General features: G+C 44.9%; 1 protein-coding gene across 2 annotated transcripts in view; it reads left to right on the forward strand.

Annotated features, from left to right (window-relative positions):
- The first annotated feature begins 7,822 nt into the window (after positions 1-7,822).
- pleca (plectin a) overlaps positions 7,823-22,840 on the forward strand; it is a 68,908-nt gene continuing 53,890 nt past the window's right edge. For both annotated transcript variants that reach the window (XM_062409687.1, XM_062409688.1), the window contains exon 1: positions 7,823-8,125. In XM_062409687.1, coding sequence (XP_062265671.1) covers positions 8,041-8,125 — 85 coding nt within the window. In that variant the 5' untranslated portion in view covers positions 7,823-8,040. The remainder of the gene's footprint in view (positions 8,126-22,840) is intronic.

Raw genomic sequence — 22,840 nt, forward strand, 5'->3', positions numbered from 1 at the left:
TGATTGGATCAGGGGACAAGTTCCCCTCTGGCTGCTGGGGACTTTCAAAGATATTAAAACTGTGTGAACATGTGGAGTAGAAAGTTTAGATATTTACTGATATATATATATATATATATGTAGTGGAGTTAAAGTGAAAATACCCTAAAATAAACAAGAAGTAAAGTAAATGCACATGATAAAAATACTAAATAACTGCAGTATTAAAGTAAATGTACTTCATTACATCCCACCACTGGATATTACCCCTCACGCGCTGATCCATAAAAAGTGCAGTGTGCGTTTTCACATGCATGCGCGCCGTGAACACGCATATCGCTATCATCTCCATCCCGGTGCGTGTCGCTGGAGCAGAGGGAGCGCGCACATCCTGCAGCCCGGATCAGTCCAGTCCTGGTCGGACCGGATCAGCACGAGCGGGACACCGCAGGACGCAGGCGCGGCTGCTGCGGGTGAAGAGGAGGAGGAAGAGGATGAAGAGGAGGAGGATGGTGTCTCTCTCAAGTTTGATCTGAACCTGGAGAATCTGCGCGCGGTGCAGGAAACGGACATTTGTTTTTCCTCGAACCAGAACTGCACCGGATCCCGGATCCTGCCCTCGTGAGTACAGAGGATTTCTAAAGCACGTTTCTGCCGCATCGCTGACGCTGTTAATCACATGACGTGTGTCCTTAAAAAAACGCTGCAGACTGCAGGTGATGTGCAGATGTGAGGGCATCGAACCTGTGACGGTGCAGGTGTGTCCTGACCGCAGCTGAGGTCAAACACTGACTCAGAGCAGAGGGAGTTCCCTGCAGCTTTTTGTCTGTCAGCTCATGAACTGCACCGCCACTGAAGAAGGAGTGCATCAGTTTGGAGGAGGAGGAGGAGAGTCAGGGTCTTTTCATATGAACACACGCACACACACACACACACACACACACACACACACACACACACACACACACACACACACACACACTTAACTTTCTCCCAGTTCCAGGTCCAGTGCCTCAGCAGCATTCTCTCTGAAGCCCCTCAGGGTTGCCCAGTAACAAGCAGCTCACCCTGATGCTTTCAGCCACACACACACAACCTCTGCCTCTGCAGTACTAGGTTCCACACACAAGTACACAAGTCAGTGATGCAATAATGATGATACACTCTTTTCAAAACAGTTACAAGGTGCTTTACAAGTGGAAAATGGCAGATTTGAATGGGAACAATGGGAATGAGTTAAAAAGCAAAAGAGCACAAATACAAAAATAGTTGTAGGATCAGTACCTTTTAAAATGTAGTATTTAAAAGAGGATGTTGTGGATCTCCTGACTCCTGTGGAAGGGTCGACCTTCACTGGGGACACACGTGTTGTCCGAAGATCTGAAATGTACTGAGGAGCAAGTCCAGAACTTAAAAGTCCAAAACAAAAATCTAGAAATTGAGCTAAACTCTTCTCCCTCTGAGCAGATTTGGTGAGAAGTGGTTTTGGACAAGTTGTAATGTGTTATCACTTCCTTCCTGTAGTGTAGTTGTGTTACTGAGCCGATCGGTGCAGTGATGATTCCTTCAGAGAGACAACGATGGACTCACACGTTGCAGCTTTCTAAAGGAGCCTCGGGGCAAACGTCTCTCCCTCCACTGGGTGACGGCCTATTTTAGAAGCTCTACATTTTCTACATGACTCCCCTCGTTGCACGTGGCTCAAACCTTTCAAACCACCCAATCCCCGGCCTTTACTGAAGCATTTATTATTTATACTGCCTATTTTCACGCTCACACACCCTGGAGGACAGACATGGGGGTTCGCTGACCCGTCAAATTGTGGCCAAATGCCCACGACTCCATCCGGATCAGTCGATGTGTCGCTGCTCTACTTTTAGAGGTAAACGCTGTTATGAGTCGGACACACGGAGGATCAGCTGAACTCAAACTGGCCAATCACAAGTTTCCCTCAAGAGAAAACTTCCACAACGTAATTAGGTCACATAACAGCTGTCATGAGCCCATTCTTTGTTTCATCTTCACCTTTTTAAGGTTTTATTTAATTGAACTGTTGCATCCTGAGCAGGTGACTTTAAATCCTGAAGGAATCAGATGCAGAAGATGAGCTGTGGATCAGGCTCCTTGGGTGTTATAAAGGTTTTAGTCACAGCAACAAAGAGAAATGGCTGCAAGCAGATCAATGACAACCTGAACGTGAACTGCAGCTGATGCTCTGTTAGACTCCTCCTGGGACTCCTGCCGTCCAATCAGAGAGGAGGTGGCGGTGCAGCCAGCGCCCCTGTGGAGGAGCGCACTGTGAGCTGGATGGTGACTCAGCAGAAAAGGAGGCAGGAGCGTGGTGACGTAGTTCAGATACATGCAGCAGCTCCTCCTCCTGCTCCTCCTGAACGAGTCAGGTTCTCTCCACGCAGCAGTCACAGCACTGAGCCTGGCAGAAAGTAACTAAGTACATCTACTGTAATCTGCTTCAGAGGAAAGTCTTTTTATTCCTCAGTGTCTCATCAGCTAACATGGAGGAGGAAGGGTTTTGACCTGTTCTACTACTTGTGGTTAAAGTTCCAATGGTTGTAGAGAATCTGTCAGTTTTGAGACCCAGGACTTTATATTTTGGAATGTTTTGGAATAAAAAAGTGAGTTCATGTGGATGCTTTTCTTCTCCTCATGTCCTCCAGACGATGGAGGAGGTGAAGCCCACCAGGAGGCCTCTGGTCAGGGCTGCGTCGGAGGAGAGCTCCAGCGACCTGAGCTCCGTCAGCTGGTCTCCGTCCCGCGGGGACACGCTGCCCTGGAACCTGCCCAAGCACCATCGCATGAAGAGGTCCAAGTCGGCGTCCGGCGAAGTGATGGACCCGGCTGAGAGGGCCGTCATCCGCATCGCAGGCAAGTTCCCAGAATGCACTGCTGCTGCTCACAGAGCTTTTCAGAAGGAAGCTCCTGTCGTCACTTTGGCTCAGGGACGTCTTTGTAAAATCCCTGTAATCGTGATGGTTTGGTCTGTGGCTGCTACTGTTGGGAGAGTCCACATGATGGTTTTCATGTGCTCAGCTGATCCATGTGTTTCCCTGTTGTTTTGGCTTCGTGGACTTTTGTCACACACGAGTTTCCTCTGTGCACTTTGTCACTGTAATATTTACACAGATCAAATGGGATTATACTTTTAGAATCTTAAGTGTGGAGCTCATGCTCTGCCGCCCTCACTGCCAACATTCAACTTAGAAGTATTATCTGCTGCTCAGTACAGTATTAACTTCTGGGATTTCTCTGGGTTTGATCTATGCTAGAAACAAATCAACAAAATGTAAAACTTCAAGTCCATTTGAAAATACATGCGGTGGAAACAATCAGTCCAGACGAGCATCAGGTGGCTGCACATCTGAATTCATTTTTCAGTCTGCGATTGCATTACAATCTCTCATTATCCTCAGAGCCGGGAGGGAAACGAACTTGCGAGCTGCGTTTGTATCCACCTGAGACCATCTCTTGGTTCTGCGGCCGCTCCACCTCTGTTCACTGAGGTATAGGGTCTGGATGATGCCACTTGCTGACTCATCACTTCCTGTGGTGTCGGGTTCACATCGTCTCCTCGGAACCACAGACAGAAACACTGACCTCCCCCCCCCCCCCCCCCCCCCTCCATCCTCTCCTCCTCCTCGCTGGTTGTCTCTATTGATCTGATGGGGTGGGGTACTGCAGTGGTGACTCTGGTGTTATTGTCTCCTCAGGCAGCAGCAGCACTGTCTGACCCTTCAGGAGATATCTGGACTCAGTGTCTGATTAATTTCTTCTAAATGTCTCTGACGCCGCCCGGCCTGATTCATGATCCTTGTGAGACACGTTCAAGGTTCGAGCTGCAGCTTTAACCTCAGATGAGACGAGAACGTTTGTTATCAAGCTGCTGATGAGAGACTCTGAATGAGACGTCACTGAAGGTCCAGGGTGTAAGATTTAATTTAAAGGATCTAGTGGCAGGAATTGAGGGGTCCTCTCCACCGGGGCAGCCATGTTTTTTTTTTACATTCCCCAAACTGGACAAACTAAAGAACCTTTTACAGTTTTTATGACAACTGAAGGTTTCTAGAGGTTCTCCTCCATGTTTGGAAGAGGAGGGTGAGGTGGGGGGTGTTCAGCTGCAACATGCAACTTCACCACTAGATGTCACTTAATTCTACACACTGAACCTTTAAGCTGGAAAAGTGGGTCTGGACATTTTCCAGCGTTCACATTTAAAGAAGCAGCAGGAGAATGTTATTGCAACTCTCTTATTTTTCACCATCATTTAGATATCTTACCCTTAAAATTATGTTCTCTGTTCCGGAGAGATATTCTTTAAATTTGAATGTACGTTTTTCAGGAAGGTGGTGTTTGAATTTCCTGCTGTATTACTTTTCTTACGTTGAGCTGCTTCCAAGGAACATTTTTGAAAGCTGAAGAATATCACAGAATCTGAACCTGACTGATAAATAATTCATCGCTGCTTTCAACGTGTGCAGTTTCCGTCAGAATATTGATTTCTACATCCTACAGTCTTCACTGTGGCTGCAGTTTTAAGACTGACAAGGACTTTACAGCTGTTTCCAAATGAAGAATATTGTTTCCACAGTAAACAGATGATACGAGTCCAGCTGCAGGAAGGAACAGTTTGTGTTAGTGATGAAAGGACAGAGGAGTTTGTGTAGTAATCCCTGCTGGACACTAGAGGCCAGTATCAAGATTAGGGTGCAGTCCCTAATTCATTTGACTCCAGATTAAAGAGTTGTGAATGTGTCCTCTGACTCATTAGAACTCTATCTGTTTTTCTTTGACTTTGATCCTTCCTACATTAAAATGACCTGATGCACTTAGTTATATGGAATATGGTTACAGGACTTTTTTTTATTTTCAGTGTAATTCAGTTGGAATTCAAACATTTTCTACCCAGATCTTGCATTTACTCTATATGATTAATAGGTAAATGGCTTTAATTCACATACACCTTTTCTAAAAAAAATTATCCTTTCACATGTTTTCCTACAGGGCCTAGAAACACAGTTTTTTTGTCTATTATACACCATCCACACATAGCCACTCAGTGTTGGCCCAAGGGCATAAAGACTGGAACCACCAACCCTCTGGTTAGTGGACGACCTTCTCTTCCTCCTGAGTCCACTTTTACATTTGGTGGTTTTAATTATTGCACTGTAAACACTCTTATTTACATTTTATATTACTTACAAACAATACATTTTTTTGCATTCTTTAAAAAGTCAAAGTATTGTCATTTAATGCATTTGATAAAGTTGGCTAAACAGTATGTCTGCTCCTGCTTTGTCTGTCACCAGAGTGACTACTGACACAGTAAATGTACTTGATGATTAATGTGATATATAACTTTGCCTCACCTTGTCCCTGAACTGTTGAATACATATTAGTATTCAGGAAACCAACCTGTAAGGAAGTTACCAGACAAGCTCACAAATCAGTGACGGCACATTAACAGTGAGTAAATAGTGAGAGGAGGGGGGGGCTGTTGTTGTTTCCCTTCGTTACAGCAGAGAACATGAAGTGTCAGTGATGCGTGTGTGTATGTGTTGGGGGGGGGGGGGGGTAGCACCACAGCCACAGACCCTTGAGCCAAAGTCAGAGAAACAAAAGTGAGGCTGTAACTCTGACAGACACCATCTGGTGGTCGGCCCTGAGAAAACAGAGGGATGGTTGTTTTGCTTGAGAGGCGATGAAACGCTCTCTCCTCTGAGTTCATCAACGAGTCCGTCACCGTCACTGCTGAGTTGTTTTCTCCATTAACAACAAATAAACCATCAATGTGACTGTTACTGGAGCCTGACAACGTTTATTTTGATAATTCATCATTTCAGGGCCAAACTGAAATCAATATCTTATTCTGCTTGATTACCAAAGTTTATAAGATGTGATAATAACGCTGTACTAGTGGGGGCTGTGAGTGTGTAAAGACATGTTTGTGTGTAGAAGTGTAAATATCACATGGATGATTCCACCTGGAGGTGAACATGGAGGACTGAACCTTTTTAAGAGGACTGGGTTATGGACTGTAGATTTAAATTCCTCTCTGGTGCATAAGCACACAGACATAAATGTATATAACATGTAGATAAATGCTGTAAATGTTGTATACTCGTAAATACTACAAATTTTTCCAAAGATAAATAACATTATATAACTAACAAGAGTAGATGTGGTCATGACCTAAATACACTTGTGACACGTGCTTGGATTTTTCCAATAGAGGCCTCAGTGTTCAGGGTTCATTTGGTGTTTTGAAACATTTTTATTGAATAATTTCAGTCTCTCAAAATCGTGTAGATTGATGGAGTTTTAGAATCTGATCACTTCCAGGTTGTAACTCCCTCGTTGAGAAACTCTGCTCTTCCCTGTGCGGCCTGAAGTTTAAACCCTGTGCTTAATTATTCCAAGTGACTCAATGTTGAAATATTTGATTTGATTTCTTGATTTTGAAGATTTATTATTTTAAATTTAGCAAGTTGCAGTTTTGGGCTCATGAGATATTCTCCCCTGATTGCTGAGTCAACACAAACTCCCTGTGGTATGAGAAAATGATAACACACACAAATGTGCTCCGGCTGTGACCTTTCCTGGCTTCAAGCTGTGAGCTTGTGCTGCTGTTGTGTCAGGCCTGGAGTCATGGTATTCAAATATATGGTCTGCTCTGAAGAACTTCTCTAGATACTGTATACTGCACAGTACACTTACTACTTCAAAGTTGCATTAACTAATGTGCAACAGGTACAACTCAGCTCTCTACATCTACTCTGGAGAGAAACGTGAAGTAGAGATAAAGTTTATTCTATCAATCCTGACTCACTTTTGCCTTTTTGTCGGGTGGCTGTGGCTCAGGAGGTAGAGCGTGTCGTCCACATACAGTACCTGACCCTCGGTGGTTTGATCCCTGACGCTCTCATTGCTCAAGAAGACAAAGTGTCGGAGTCCAGGTAGAGAAATGCACCGTCCGATGCAGGTTCGGGTTTTAATGGTGTTGAAGTTGTAGAAGGAGATTTAACACAAGCTCTGTAGCGTCAGGTGACTCGTTACACCGTCAGGGAACCACAGACAAAACATGAGAGATTTGAATCTGACCGATTGCATCGACTTTCATTCTGCTCGTTCCTGTAAATGTCTGGAATTTGATTTTATTTTGAGTTTCCCTCAGCTAAACTTGAGCAGGCAGGGAAAGTTGATGGATAGCAATCAACTTTAATATGACTATTTATACATATAGCAATTAGAGGAAAATGTAAATAGGTCAGAAAAACAACAACTTAAGAACTTTTTTTGTTATTTTTGTGAAATAAAAACTTCAGAAATCAAAGTTTCTCTGTATAAGACGTCACTTTGATGTTGGATTTAGAGTTTCTGTCTTTCCTCTGTGTGACCCGGTTCCTATCCACTGGACTGGGAGGTGTGGTCCTCTGGCCTTAGAACCTAAAAGCCTGTCGTCATTGTGTTTTGAGAGAATAACTTGGATTGAGACGAGGAGGGAGCTGTGGATATCACAGGATAGTGTGCCCCAGTTTCTCCAGCAGCAGGAACTCAAATGACCCCACACAGCTCTGTCATTTGTTTTTTTCATGGAGGTGGCCATGTGTGTCTCTATCTGGGGGGAGTTGGCCTGAGCGAGTGTGTGTGAGTGTGTGTCTGTGACTGTGTGTGTGTGGTATCTCTGCCTCCACTGGAATCTATCTTTGTGGTGTATGTTGGCCTCTGTGCCTTTAAGAGGAGGGTCTGATATGTTTGTGTGTGTCTGTGGGTATTTCTCAAGCCGAAGAGGGGAGTGGTGGTGGTTGGGAATCAAACCCCCGGCTTTACAGGGAATACGTGGGTGAGGGCGAAGGTAGGGACGGACGGATATAGGGGGACAGACAGCCAGCAGGGGTTCTATCACATAGTCAGAGAGAGAGGGGGGGCGAGCACAGTGCTGCTGGAAAGTTAGAAAGAAAGTTTGCAGAGAGAGAGAGAGAGAGAGAGAGAGAGAGAGAGAGAGAGAGAGAGGAAGGTGGTAACCCAGACCCTCACTCAGAATCAGCCATGTCCATGTTTGACCCCAGTCAGCGGCTGCCCGAGGAGCAGGACTATGTGCAGGCCTATGAGAGCGTCAGAGAGAAGTATAAAGGTAACCACCACCTCTGCTGTGTGACTGGAGCTGGGTGTGTTTGAATTGGAGGTGGGCGTGTGAGCTTCATGTGCTTTGGGAGATGTTTGACCAGGAAGTGAAGGGTAAGGAGAGAAGAAGACTCTGTGGTGAGGTCAGAGGTCGTCGGACATCACAACATTCAACCTGAGGTCTTTGTTATTATCAGAGTCCGAGCGATAAAGATGTTTCGGGGCCGATATTGGAGAGTTCTGATTCGGATGCTCGGACGTTATCTGTCCACTGATTCCACAAATGTCTGTATGTGTCTCTCACATTTCAAGAACCGTTCATCTCTTCAACTTCACACTTGGCATGTGTATTGTAAAGGGCCAAAGGAAGTGCAGTGTTGAATTTGGTGCGACACTATGCATGTGAGGAGGTTCTTGCATCTCTTTGGGAGGCAACCTGGGCGCCTTTCTCTGGAGGTTTAACCGGGCACACCCCAGCAGGGAGGAGACTGAACCCAGGGCCAGGGACCGCCTTGGGAAAGAGACGTCCGGGATAAACTCCTTCTGTGACCTGATCCCAGATAAGCAGCAGACAATGGATGGACGGATTAACAGGTGCCCGGCAGCGCTCTGTGGCAGCAGCTGGGACTCGACAGCCTCAGTGACATTGACCATCATTGACAACTTCGAGGAAACGTGTGAACAGCTGTTTGTGCTGTAGCAGCGATGGCTTCAGGGTTTTCCAGATATTTTCTACATCATTTATTCTATATAATATAAAGTTTCTTATAGGCAAACAAACGCTGACACCTGCATGTCTGTGTCAGGCTCATATCGACTGATTTTGATCATCCAGCTGATGAATCGCTCGGGGTCCAGTTGTTGTTGTAGTTGGAGCCGTTGGAAGTAATAAACCAGAAGAGGAGTTTTGTTTCCTCCTCAGTTTTCGACCTGAAAGACTTTTCTTCTTACGAGGGATTAGCTGGACAGCGTGGACGCAGGGCGCTGAGACATGTGGTCTTTAGTTGGACGGCACTGGTCCAACAGAGGAGCTGCCAGCCAACAATGTGGCACACGAGAAGAACATGCACCTGACCGTGTCTGCACCAACACTAACATGAGGTGGTGGTGTTTATCCATTTCAGAAAACACTGCTGGGTTGAATCAGGCTGCACGAGAAGCACCAGGGTTGAAAATAACAAATCAGAAAAGCATAATTTCCATTTCCAGTGAGGACGACTGGGCTGGATCTTGGTCTCAGTGTGATGGGAACAGCTCTGTTTCATCCAGTCCCCCCAGTTGAGTCCTTTTCTTCCCATGTGGCTGCCCACTGTGCCTTTCACCGTGCAGGGTGGCGTTCCCCGCTGGGGCCCCGCTGGCACCGGCCCGACGCTCCACGCCCACGTCCACCTCGGCCAAGTTCTCACTTCCTGTTTCTCTTTGTTTTAATTGGTTTCTGACGAGAAGCTGTTTGTTCTAGACGCTTGTGCCTCCGGAGGAAAGTCTGGACATGATCTGGGCGAGTACAGGAGATGAAAGGTTGTTTTTTCATCTGCTGTTTCTCATGATGTGAAGCTGATATATGAATTCTACAAACCTGAGGGTCATAATGGAAGAAGAGAATCAGGTTGACTAAAACATGAATTTGAATTTCTCATTTAATGATAATTTTCAATATATTTGAAATATATAATTCATAATTGAAATGATTATGGCCTCCGTCTGCAGTGATTGATTCTCTTAGACACTTGACAAATAGAAAATAGCATAATATAATATAATATAATTCATAAATAATTGGCAACTGCTCCACTAACTGAATCTCATATAGAATAAATGAAAGACACTTGTTATAACCAGTTGAGTAAGTTATAGCAGCCGCTGTGTGAATGATGTGGTGCATGTGTGTAGATCAGAGTTGAACAGATCTATTAATGTGAAGCACGCAGCTCTACTTTAAATACTCACTGCAGAGTTTGTCTCTGGAGTCCTCAAGTTATTCTGGATGCAGGACTTGTGACATTTAGCTTGTTTATGATGCTGCTTGTGTTTGATGTCTCTCCGTGGGATCATCTCCTGAGGTTCTTCTGTTATCAGGGTGGAGACTCCCACAGATACAGGAACTACCTCCACTCACTAACAACTCATCTGACCTCGTCTCAGGCTCAGGTGACCTTGACCTCAGGTGAACTTGACCTCAGCTGATCTCAACCTCGAGCATGAATTCCATTAAGAAGTTTTGCTGTGGGAAAGATAAATGTCATCAGAAAATCAAAGGCGATCACCAGTGGGAACTTAAACTGAGTGAAAGCTTGTGATCAAATTAACTTTAATTATGAAGTGAAGGAAAATAAATGGAACAGCGCAGGTGGAGAGAAGGAAGATGATTCATGAGGGGATTCACAGCTTTGCTCATTCAAAGTAAAATCAAATAGAAACTACTGCGTCACTCAGTTCCCTCATGAAACCAAATCAGAATTCACCAGATCCTGATTTTTATTTGGATCTGCACCAAATAACACACACTCATAAAGTTCCCTGAAGATGAGTGCTCCAGGAATTATTCAGAGAAATCAAATGAAAGAGTTGAAAAACATCCTCAAAATCTTACAATGTTAAAGACAAATCGTGGATCCACATCACAAAGTTGCGTGTTTATCCATCCTGCAGTTTTACAAATGGATAAACAAAAACAACTGATACACTCCTCGGTGCAGATAATTAAGAATCTTTGCTCTCAGGTGAATTTCTTTCAGGTTCAACAGGACAACGAGTCTTTGTTTGAGCTGATCTCATCTGTTTGCTCTATGCAGTGGGCGTCTGTGATAACAGGTAGATTTGAGATGGATCCACCGTCCCACTCCCTTTCTTTAAAAACTCCCTTAAACAAGCAAACACATCAGGGAGCCTGCAGCACTTGAACTCTGCTGTGTGTGTGTGTGTGTGTGTGTGTGTGTGTGTGTGTGTGGCACAGTACACGTGTTGTGTAACATCTATTTACACACTCTTTTTATGGGGACTTGGTTTTCCAATGACGAAGCAATGAAAAGCAAATCTGATTATATATATAGATATAATTTTAAGGGTTTATGGTTTAAGATTTAGAAAGTTTCCGTTCTGGTGGAGTGGTTTGAGTAAATATCGTTCCTCTGAAATCATGGCGACATGGGTGTATGTGTGTGTGTGTGTGTGTGTGTGTGTGTGTGTGTGTGTGAGAGTGTGTGTGTGTGTGTGCGTGCACGTGTGAATACCCACAGGCTTCACTTCTAAAAGAGAAGCGATAAGTTTGTCATGCGAATCGCTGCAGACACACAAACCCCCTCCACACTTCACTTCCAGTGCATCAGATCAGTTTCATGCAACTTGACCTCAATTTCAAAAATAGTAATGAACGTATGCACGCACCTTGTGCACACAGAAAGTCCCCCCCACACACACACACACACATACACAGATGAGGAATTATTCTATTTTACATCAGTCTACTAGTTGTGAAAAGGGAAAAACAAGATTCCTCTTTGCGGTTTAATGGAAAAGGAAACGTTAAGTTTTCTTTTTGAGCGTCAGAAGATAATAATCAGGGTCCAGGTTTGCAGTTCTGTCGGCCATGGTTGTGTCCATTCATAATTAATGAACACAAGCTTGTGCGTGTGTGTGAACTCCGGTTTCTGTTTGTCTGCTTCACTGAACGCAGCTCGTGAAGTCAAACGGGTCATAACTTCAATTCTAAATGTGCTGTCGTCTCGCTGTGAGCTGTCAATCATCTGGTTATTAGTAAACCTGCAGAACAAGTTAACGACCATTTAATACGAATCAGACAAATGAATCTGTTAAACGCAGAATGTGGGATTTGAAGTTGAAGTTTTCTCCTTTATTCATTGATCTTGATTGAGTCTCTCTGAATTGCAGTAAACTGTGTGTGTGTGCGTTTGTGTGGGTGTGTGCGTGTGTGGCTCCAGAGGAAAGTTTCAGTCACGGACTAAAATGAATAAATGGACTGAGACATGAACAGAGTGTTGTTATAGAGATGAAACTTGTTCCCTGAAGGTGTCTCGTGTTTTCTAAAATGAAGACAACATCTTTTTTAATCACAAGGGTTTTCTTGGTTAACTTAAAATGATCCACACAGGCCTTAATGTGGTTCAGGTCGTTTACAGTCTGGGTTATTTGAGGTTATCTGTGTGTCTGAGGTTCTCTCGGTGTGTGTGAGGTTCTCTCTGTGTGTGTGAGGTTCTCTCGGTGTGTGTGAGGTTCTCTCGGTGTGTGTGAGGTTCTCTCGGTGTGTGTGAGGTTCTCTCGGTGTGTGTGAGGGTCTCTCGTGTGTTTAAGGGTCTCTTGGTGTGTCTGAGGTTCTCTCATTGTGTGTGAGGTTCTCCTGGTGTGTGTGAGGGTCTCTCATTGTGTGTGAGGTTCTCCTGGTGTGTGTAAGGTTCTCTCAGTGTGTGTTAGGTTCTCTCATTGTGTGTGAGGTTCTCCTGGTGTGTGTAAGGTTCTCTCAGTCTGTGTTAGGTTCTCTCTTTGTGTGTGAGGTTCTCTCTGTGTGTCAGAAGTTCTCTCAGTGTGAGGTTCTCTCAGTGTATCTAAGGTTCTCTCTTTGGGTCTGAGGTTCTCTCAGTGTGAGGTTCTCTCAGTGTATCTAAGGTTCTCTCTTTGGGTCTGAGGTTCTCTCAGTGTGAGGTTCTCTCAGTTTGATGACCTCTCGCCGTGATGACCTCCACTGACAGAGGACACGCTCATTTATTATCTCCACGTATGTTCACACCTTCCCTCTGACCCACAGTTCACTGCCAACAGGACTGTTACTGAACATGATCCAATCCTCTCACCTGTCTGCTACTTCACAGGAGTCTGTCAGACGACCTCTGTTTGCTCACATGTGCAGCTGAAACATACTGAGTGCATGCTGTGTGTGTCTGTGAGTGTGTGTGTGTGTGTGTTTGTGTGGGTTAGGGTTAGGGTAACGGCTCCGACCTCCAGCTCCGTGTCGCTGGTCAGACGAGGCCACATTCCTTCACCCAGTCCAAATCCCCTCTGATGATAAACCATGTAGTCGGTGTCGTTCCTGTGTCTCAGGCGTCTTGTGAGAAGCTGTTTGACTCTACAGAGAACTTTTGAATTAATTAGAATTTCCCAGTGACCCTGCTGTGGTCTGAACTGGTCGGAGAGGACCCAGTGGAGATGCTGTAACTGAGATGGGATTCGAGCTCGAGCAGAGGATTAGTGTCGAGAGCAGCTGACGTTAATTATGTCAACACACTGGAAGGTTTTCACTCTACTGAGGGAATTTCATCTCAAACTGGATCTAAAGAGCTTGTTACCATTCGTTTGTCAGTGTTTCAGACGTGTAAGTTATTTGACATCTGATCAAATCAATAAATAAATTGATAACAAATACCCTTATGTAATAATAATAATAATATCATTCCCTCCTTGTCCTGCTGTTCTTGTTCCTCCAGCTGAAAGAGTTTTATAGTTATTATAGTTATAGTGATTGTTGGTTTCACATCCTGATGTGAGTGTTAACTTTCCCACAGTGTCCAGAGATCACAGAGTTCACAGCTTGTCCAGCAGGATATTGACTGACTGCAGTGACTCTATGAATGATGTGTTTGTGAGGATGATGTCACCTGCAGAGAGTTCAGTCTCCAGGATTCAGTCCAATACAAACTGTCCCTTGATCCCACCTGACTTTGTCGACCTATCAACGAGCTGCAGACAGTTCTATATGTCCATGCCTGTGGATTATCGACAAATCCCCACCTCCGGTCCGTGTTGGCGCCCCCGGGCCCGACCTGAGACCCCGGCCTGTCTCTGGTGCTGGCGTGTGGACCAACAGGGCTACCACCCGGGTCCTGGCACGCTGCAGTGAGCCACGCTATATGCCAGGGATGTCAGCGGTGAGCCGGTGGGCACAGTCTGGTTTTCAGGAGGGTTCGAGAAGTGACATTTTCCCCTTACCATTTGGTATTTATGATCAGGATTGTAAATATGAATTCCATTTTTTGTCCCACAATGTGTTGAGAGGAATCACAAAATACTAATACACAAATAAAACACTATTTTATTATCTGTGTAATAAGTACTATGCAAGTATACATAACAACCAGAGCTTCAATCTCAAGTTACAAATCCTCATTTCCCATTGTGAGTCAAATAGACGATAAAGAACCGTATAAGCACTGGGGGCGTGGTTTCCATGTGATTGGCAGCGACTACCAACCAATGGGAGCAGGTGGCAGGTGTAAGTGGGCGTGCAGTGTCGTGCAGTGGCTCCACCCCTCGCTCGTCCAAATATGGTTACTTCTGTTTTGCAGCTGATAAACTACTGAGAGCCGGCTGCTTGAAGCTGAGAGGCTCAGTTTTCTGATGATTCTCCAACAGGGTGATTTGGTAACAGGTTATTTTTATCTCCGAACAGCTGAGGTTTGTTGTTTGTGTGCAGATGAGCTCGAACAACTGCACATGGAGTTTGATATCACTTTAATGAATATAGATAGCAGGGGATGGTCCTTACCGCTATCCCCCTCCTCCAGGGGCTATGTGACGGTGTGTGAGAGCCCCCCCCCCCCTCCCCATCAGCCTCGGGCCTGGTCCCAGTCCAACTTCTGAATGTCTGCGCTCCACCGGTGGGACGAGGCACATCCCAGAGAGGGGTGGAGCGGGGGTGTATCAGGTCCTCCACCTTCGATTAAGAGGGACATGAGATGTTGGCTGCGTCTCAGACCGGGTGTTGACACTGTTGCTCCGAGCAGCTGCGGGGAAACAGAAACATCAGCTCGTGGGGGGGCGGGAGGAGGGGGAGTCAGGTGGCTCCCGATGCCACGCAATGATATTTTGCAAAAAAACTAATTTTCTACATTTCTGAAACTCCTGTGGCTTTGGGAGGAACGTGTGTATTTCTGGAGTCGATTCCTGTGTGAAAACCTCTGAACGTTAAATTAAATTTAGCAGCTTCCCTGGTTGTGTAACAGTGAGACTGAAACATGAATCATTTCTTGCAGTGTAACTCGTATATTTCTCACTTGTGTATCAGGGCGAGCCGGGAATTCTTCAGGTGTTATGTAAGAGCTGGTTTTTGCACAGAGACTGATTTCCACAAGAGGACTGAGGTTCATGTGTCTTCTTTTCTACCATGAAATCAGAAACACTGAAAGGTTGTTTTTTGTATTTTAAACTAATTAAAGATACATTTATAACAGAGCTGTCCATGTGCTGTTGTTATGTCTTCTTACACTCTGTGATATCTTTATTAAAGTGACGTGTTGATCTCCTGTCGTCACCACAGGATTAATTTCTCCTCTCTCTACTGCTGAGTGCTAATGAGGCGGCTGGATCCTCACGAGCCGAGTTTAATAAACAGACCTTTCATAAAGTGATAACCTGAGAGGGGGAGGGGCCAATTTTTTTAGTTTATAATACAGTTGTTTACGTTTGTGAAGTGAGGGTTTGCAGCATTTGAATAAAACATGGACGTATCTCCAGGTCTGGAATGTGAAGCCAATCAAAAGGGGCCTGTAGCCTTTATTCTTTTGCGTGACCACCAGAGGGCGAATATTTCTCACTTGATTTGTAACATTTTCCTGAGAAGTTTACGGTTCCCTGTAGTTTCAAATCTTCTTCAGCCTTCATGATGGCGGAGAAGTCGGCTTCGTACAGTTCTCAGTCAGCGCACGTTTGTTATGTTATGCAGGTTGTAGCTTTGACAAGAGAGGCCTGATGGGAGGGGCCGGGGTTTATCGGTTGTCGCCTTCTGGCTTTTTCCAGGATCACCAACACCAGCTTTAATGAGGCTGCGAGTTCCAGGCCTGTGGGATAATGTGATGTTATTGATCCACAGCTCAAACACACAGATTCATCACTAGTGACACATGTCCGATTATCAGATGTGAGAAAGTCTCATTTACAACCTGCAATCTGAGAATTACAGACGTTACCAACATTTGTTTATTGCTGAAGCAGCGTTCAGTGATGTTTACTGCCCACAGATGAAATGCTCTGAACTCACAGTCCATTATTGGATTTAGAACCAGTCGATCTGAGGGGAAAGGATTTGATCAGCGTCCGAGAGGAAGCACGTCTCCTCTTTGAGACAGAACAACGGGAAATATTAAATTAAGATGAAAAGAAAGCGATTAAGGAGAAACTGGACGTTGTCTTGAATGATGAATGGCTGCGTTACATAAAGACGCTTCTCAGCCTAAAAAAAGAGAATAATTGACTAATTTAATGGACTTTGATCCAATGTCACAAATTTAGTTTTTCTGTGTCAAGTTTTAATTCTTCGCCCATCCCCCCTTTACTCGTCCTCCATGTTTACCTCCTCACAGCTGCTGTGGCTGCAACTGGATCTGATTCCTACAAGAATCCATTGATTTCATATTGATTGGCAGAGAAGGGTCGTTACAGCCGTCCTGAATCACTTCCTGCCCCCCCGCGACATTAAGATGCCGTTCCTTATGTTCTCCGCTTCTGTTTTCTCTCTCTTGACCTGATTATTCCGCAGCTCAGCCACAGGAACCAGACGGAGGATCGGTGTGTGAGCGAGTTGAAGGTCGGAGGTGTTGAATTCAACGTCTCTGTGTGAGGAGACACAGGAGAGCTGACGTTTCCCCTTTTGATTTTTACACGATCTGCTCATCCCTGAGTAATTTCCCTGTTCGTATTTAACCTCAGTTGTTTAGCGTAATTTATTTCTCGTGTTTTTCTGATTTGCGTCACAAAGGGAGCTTGTTTTGTCTCGGAACAATTCTAAATTCTGTTATCGTGATTAAGCGCCTGTGCCGGGTTTGAAGGCAACATGAAATATTTCAGCCGTTAGTATCACGTTATAAAAAGCAGCTGTCAAAAATATGCCCTTTGGATCAGTGGAGCGTTTCAGACCTGTAGCACAGAGAACGTATTAAACAGGATTGAACTGTAATAGGTTCTTTTAACCATTGGACACTTGATATTATACCTGTTTCAGTGTATTCTGACCTTAGTCTCATTGTGTAGACATGTATACGTCTTAATCTATTGCAGGTTTTAAGCTTTTGCATTTAACTATTTCAGATTCAGGTTTTAAATTCCAGGTTGTAACATCCGACGTGAGGTTGACATGAGTCATAATCAGACAAGCAAAAGCCTATTAGCAAAACAATGGCTTCACTGACTCAGTGCATTGTGAGGTGGATGATCTGTGCTGTGGAGATTCAGACACGCTTCTTGTATTGTGTGTTAGTGAGTCGTGGATTTCACCTGAAGCTGATCCAGCTTTTCTCTTAATCTTTCCCAGACTCTTGTCACTTCGCGCCAGCTTCAACGAGCAGAGCAGAAAGAAACTGTAACACAATGAAGATGTTAGAAATATTAAAAATCGTAAAACAACGTGTCGTTTTAAATCATATGAAAATAACCATTTACAAACTCTGCTTCTTTGCAGCGATGCAGAAATCTCAGACGAGATAAAACAATGTGTGCACAATAATCATTATGTCGACAACGCTTTAAACAACCGTAATTATTTTGTAATTTTCTAAATTAGATGGAAATCGGAGCAGACAAAATACAAATTTGACCCATTCTGGTTGGAAAAGTTCCATTTCTGCTCAAAGTGTTATCGATGGATTCACTTCTCCCGTCACTTTTCTCGTACTAAGCAAAACTAGCTTTGTCTTTTCTGCTGACTTCCGACCACGACAAAGCAGAGAAGCATCAGACAGCCACTGGAGGCTCGAGGAAACTGCTGAGTCATAGTCAGGACAACCTTGACTGTGATCTAATCTAATAAAACTGTCCAGGCTCTAACAGCATAAACCCTTTTATGAGACTTGTTTTATTTACAATAATCACTTAGAAGTAAATGGATCGGGCTCTTGTCTTAATATCTTATATGCAGCGTCTCTTAGAAATGATGTTTAAATATTCATCTGAGCTGCAGCATATTTAAAGAGTGAAGCACAGTGTTTCTGAAAAGGACTGCTGGTTGTTCACAGCAGACTCCATTGTCCCTTCTGAGGGAGAACCATAACCACAGTACGGTGGTTATGGTTAAAGAAAGACTGAGGTTTTGGGTAAATATAAATAAACATGATTATCACTGTGGATCTGTCCCAACACCAAACACAATGTGAGAGTCTGAACATTCAAACGTTTGATATCCCAGGTTCAGCTGCCTGCAGAGGTCGGTAAAAACGTTATGGATGTTTTAAAGTGACACCGACACAGACTGCTGATTCACAGTCTGACTGTGACAGACAAGTGTGTGTGTGTGTGTGTGTGTCTGCATCATTCTCTTCATTCTCATCATACTGTCAAATATGTTACTAAAAGAAAAATAATATTCAAATCATATTTTCTTTTGATGCTCGGTTTTCCAGGGAGCAGGTTTGTCTGCAGCTCCTCCGTATGAAAATGGAGGTTCCTCTTGTGCAGCGGCAGTAATGGAGCAGTTTAGGACATAATGCTGAGTCACTCTTGTCCTGATGGAGTTTTTTCTTTGACCCCCACCATCAGAGCATTTAAACCTTTATTTAGATCAGTCGTGTGCGACATCACACTCCCGGTGTCGCCTGCTTGAATCCAGTGTTGTGTTGTGATGTGACGGTGGAGCGTGACTGTTACGGGTCCGGGCGCCTCCCTGTGAATCACCACGAGGATGGGACGGGTCGACATCAGGGAGGGGACGGAGGTGGAAGGGGAGGGAGGTGGGTTTTTCTTTCCTTTTACTTCCTCTGCTGACGGATTGTGTGTGCGAGCGAGCAAAGGAAAGAAAGAGAGGGAGAGGGAGAGAGAGAGAGGGAGAGAGAGAGAGAGGGAGTGAACAAAAACACTGAGCTGCCAACTCCTGTGGCAGAGCAAGGAGAGAGGGAGGGATAGACAGAGGCTGCTGATAGAGAGAGAGAGAGAGAGAGAGAGAGAGAGAGAGGTTTGCATCCTCCAGCGTTGTGGTGCTGAGCTGAACTGACCTTGCAGAGCTCTGACTCGACCGGAGCCTGAGGCAGGAGAGCAGACTGTGAGCATGGATCCTGGGAGGTCTATCCAGCATGAGATCAGCTCTCTCAAAGGTACTCCTCTCCTCTTTTCTCTGATTCTGCCTCCTCACGCTCTTGTCAACAGCATCATCATCATCTGCTTTTCAGGACCGCCCTTGTTTTCCCACAATGCCTCCCTGGCGAGGACTTCCTCATCGTATCGATGCAGGCAGGGAGAGAAAGTTCCGCTGTGAAGGCTTCGGGGCTCTTGAGGAATTGTAATCCTCGCTCGCTGCATGTTTCTGTGGATAAGAGGGATGAAAAGCTTTTGTTTCCCTTTGCGTCCGGAGGGGGACACGGGTCAATCCAGGGGTCGGGGGTGAGGGATGTGCTGAGATGCTCTGTTTTTATGAGGTGCAGGGGGGGAGGCTGCTGCTGCATGCGGCAAGGTTAAATGCGTCTGCGCCGGTGGATGCGAGCGGCTGCTGCATCGCGGTGATGCAGCCAAGTGCTGCCCTGCCCTTCAGTCAGGGATGGGATGGGACTGCTGCTGCAGAAAGCCTGAGTCCATGTGTGTGACATGAAAACAGGTCCCTGTGTGGTCTGTGTAGTTTGTGCGGTTGCACCGTGGTTTCATGTTTGCTTACATTAATGTTTACATCAGCAAAGTTTGTCCCCCCCCCCCCCCTCGTCTTCACTTAAAGGAATCTCTCCACTTTGCTTCAGCGTCACAGAAACGCAACGACTCTTCTCCTGCAGTTTCAAATCTCAGGGCTGTTTCTGTTCAGAATATCAAAAACTATTTGATTCACAATCCTCTTTACTGGCTTTATAATCAGTTTTCACTGATCCGTCCCTTTTTTTTTTACTATATAATGACATTTATTGCACAAATGCTTAATTTCTTTACCTGGAAAAAGCCTTATCCTTTAATTTTAGGATAAAAGGTATTATTTCTGAGGTTGTAAAAAGATTAATGAATAACACAAGCTCACAAACAAGTGATGGTGCAAGTTTGTCACGTTGGTGCTGTAACTAAACTTTACTCAGAACGAGACTAGCGTCCTACCTCGTTAAAGAAAGTGACAAATTCCCCTCGGTCATCCAGATCTGCTCGATAGGTTAACGAGGTCATCTTCAGACCAAACTCCTTCCTTCATCCTAGTTTTTGTATAAACCTGCAAACAGACAGACAAATAGCATAAATCCAATTGTTACTTTCATTCAGAGCTCCACTTGCAAATTCAAACATCCTTTAGGCTTTTCATGAACACTTTAGTTAGACAAACTAATTTGGGTGCACTTGCATTCCCTTAATGAGTCTGTATCCAACAGGCATCTTCATTTATTCCACTGTGCCACCCGCAGGTATCCCAGTCTGCATGGTGGGTGTAGATTCATGTCTTCAGGCGATGGAGAGCGAGCTGCTTTCACACTCATCTTCTCTGTATCAATGTTCTCCACCTGAACTGCACTGAGGAGCGGATTTAAGCTTCCTGACGGATATCTGTATGGACAGAAAGCTTTAAATCTGCAGAGAGCAATGAAACTGACTCAGAGTCCTTTTTCAAAGAAGCTCCTTTGATTTGTCTGGAGGATTCTGGCCGGGACATAATGTGGTCACAGGTCGGAGCAGCGTCTAACTGATCCTGGATCTGAAGGAGTCCTGGCCACTCGGAGAGGCTGAGAATGTTTTCCTCTGGGCTGCGGAGACAAAAGCTCCCTCGCTTCACTGAGCGCTCCCAATGGAGTTACTTAATAGATCGGGCCTCAGTTCATTTGTAAGCCCGTCGTCACCCTGGACACCACTGATCCCATTGTCCCACTCGTCAGCTATGTTCAGGCACCCGGTGCAGAATCAGCTCTGGAGCAGGGGAGCCTCCTCCTGTACGTGTTGGGACATGTGAAGCCTCCGTTGATCTGTGACATGTCGCTGACTGACGTGAACTTCATGTTCCTGCTCAGGGACCTGACCCACATACACTGAGCTCCTTTCAGGCCGGTGCACTTTTCTGAAAACGCTTTTAGGAAGAATTGGGAAAACCTCCAAGAAGCTGCATTTGGCTGCGGAACATTTGGATCAGAAGTATTTTCACTGGCAGAGGATGATGGAACTCTGCTTCTGGTTCTGTTTGCTCCCCTGTTTGTTTGTTTGTTTTCTTGCTTGTCAGCAGGATTATGCAAAAAATACTCAACCTATTTCTTCAAAACTTGGTGGAAGGATGGAACATGGGCCAAGAAAGAACCATTTACACTTCGGTTTCTTTAACATAGTGAGATCAGGATTTCTCAGAGAATACTTCTTGGATGTTGATGAAAGAACTTGTGCAAATTAAGGAGACTAATATCTGAGAATGTGTAATTTAGTGTGATGGGTCCAAGCTCTGGTGTTTTCAAGATTCCACAGTGATGTGTCTCTTGCTGTTATTGTGGAACTGAGATGGTGGATTGTTTTATTTTGGACCCGGATATGAATATTTCATCGCCACGTGCGACATTACACTCAACAATCAGATGGTAAAACTTGCACTTCACTGTTGCCGGTCAGATTCAGATTTAGTTTCCTACGATTCGGTTTCACTGACACTTCTTCTGCTGCTGATGAACTCAGGTCTCCATCGTAAACAAAAAAAAGTTACACAAACACCAGAACAACATGATACCAAGTCGAACACCCGTTAACCTTCAGCCTTTGAGTAAATCTGTTATTTATTGTGTGTTTGGAGTCCTCCCCCCCCCCCCCCTCCGCTCAAGGGTTTTTCTGTTTAGCCCTCATCAGACTGTTTTCCTCAAAACACTGGCGGCTGTCTGAAGGTTGTGTGCTGGTGAGAGGAAAAGTGTCGTGACCTTTTCAGCTGAGTTCTGAAGCAGCTGAGGTCAGAGGTCACTGCACTTGACACCTCGGAGGCTTTTTGTTTTGCAGAGAAGCAAAGCAGCTTCAACTTTATTTTGAAGAATATTTTACTTTTAATGTAAAGACACTGCAAAACATATTCACATTATAAGTGATCAGTTAGACATGTGTAAACCATCGACATGTTTGTGGCTTGTTTTTCTCTTCAGTAAAGTATCAAGTGTCGTCATTCATCTGGTGTGTGTGTCTGTCTGTCTGTGTGTGTGTGTCTATGTGTGTGTGTGTGTCTGATGCACACATCCTGTGTCTATATTTCATGCTGGGAGATGAACGGCTCATGTGTCGCTCTCCCAGTCTCAGCAGCAGCAGCAGCAGAACATATCCAGTAGCTCTCAGATGCTTCAGCTGCTATTTGAGCTGCAGGAGTGGGTCGATGACTGAGCTTCACATTCCTCACCTGCTTCCTCCCACTCCCTCCAGATGGGACCAGTCAAAGTGGGTTCAACCCCATGCAGAGACAGAAACGTGTCTGTGATACAGTTAAAGTCTTTATTTCTACTTTATCTCTGGATCACGTGGCTGCTTGTGTGAAATGAGTGTGTGTAAGTCATTGTTTTGGTGGAATTTGAATGTTTTGGTTCACTTGTGTTATCAGTGTTGTTTTCAGCCCCAGCAGACGGCCTCATGTCCTCATGTCCTCATGTCCTCATGTCCTCATGTCCTCTTGTCCTCATGTCCTCATGTCCTCATGTCCTCATGTCCTCATGTCCTCTTGTCCTCATGTCCTCATGTCCTCACGTCCTGCAGGATCACGTTAGCAAGTAGCATTTAGCAGCTTAAGAGCCACTTATAAGCACCCAGGAGTTAATTAAGACCAACAACACAACAAAGTGAGAGTGAACAGACGTATGTGCAGCAGCTGGCAGGAAATATATCTACA

This window comes from Platichthys flesus, chromosome 17, assembly GCF_949316205.1.
Source record: "Platichthys flesus chromosome 17, fPlaFle2.1, whole genome shotgun sequence".
Classification (NCBI taxonomy): domain Eukaryota; kingdom Metazoa; phylum Chordata; class Actinopteri; order Pleuronectiformes; family Pleuronectidae; genus Platichthys; species Platichthys flesus.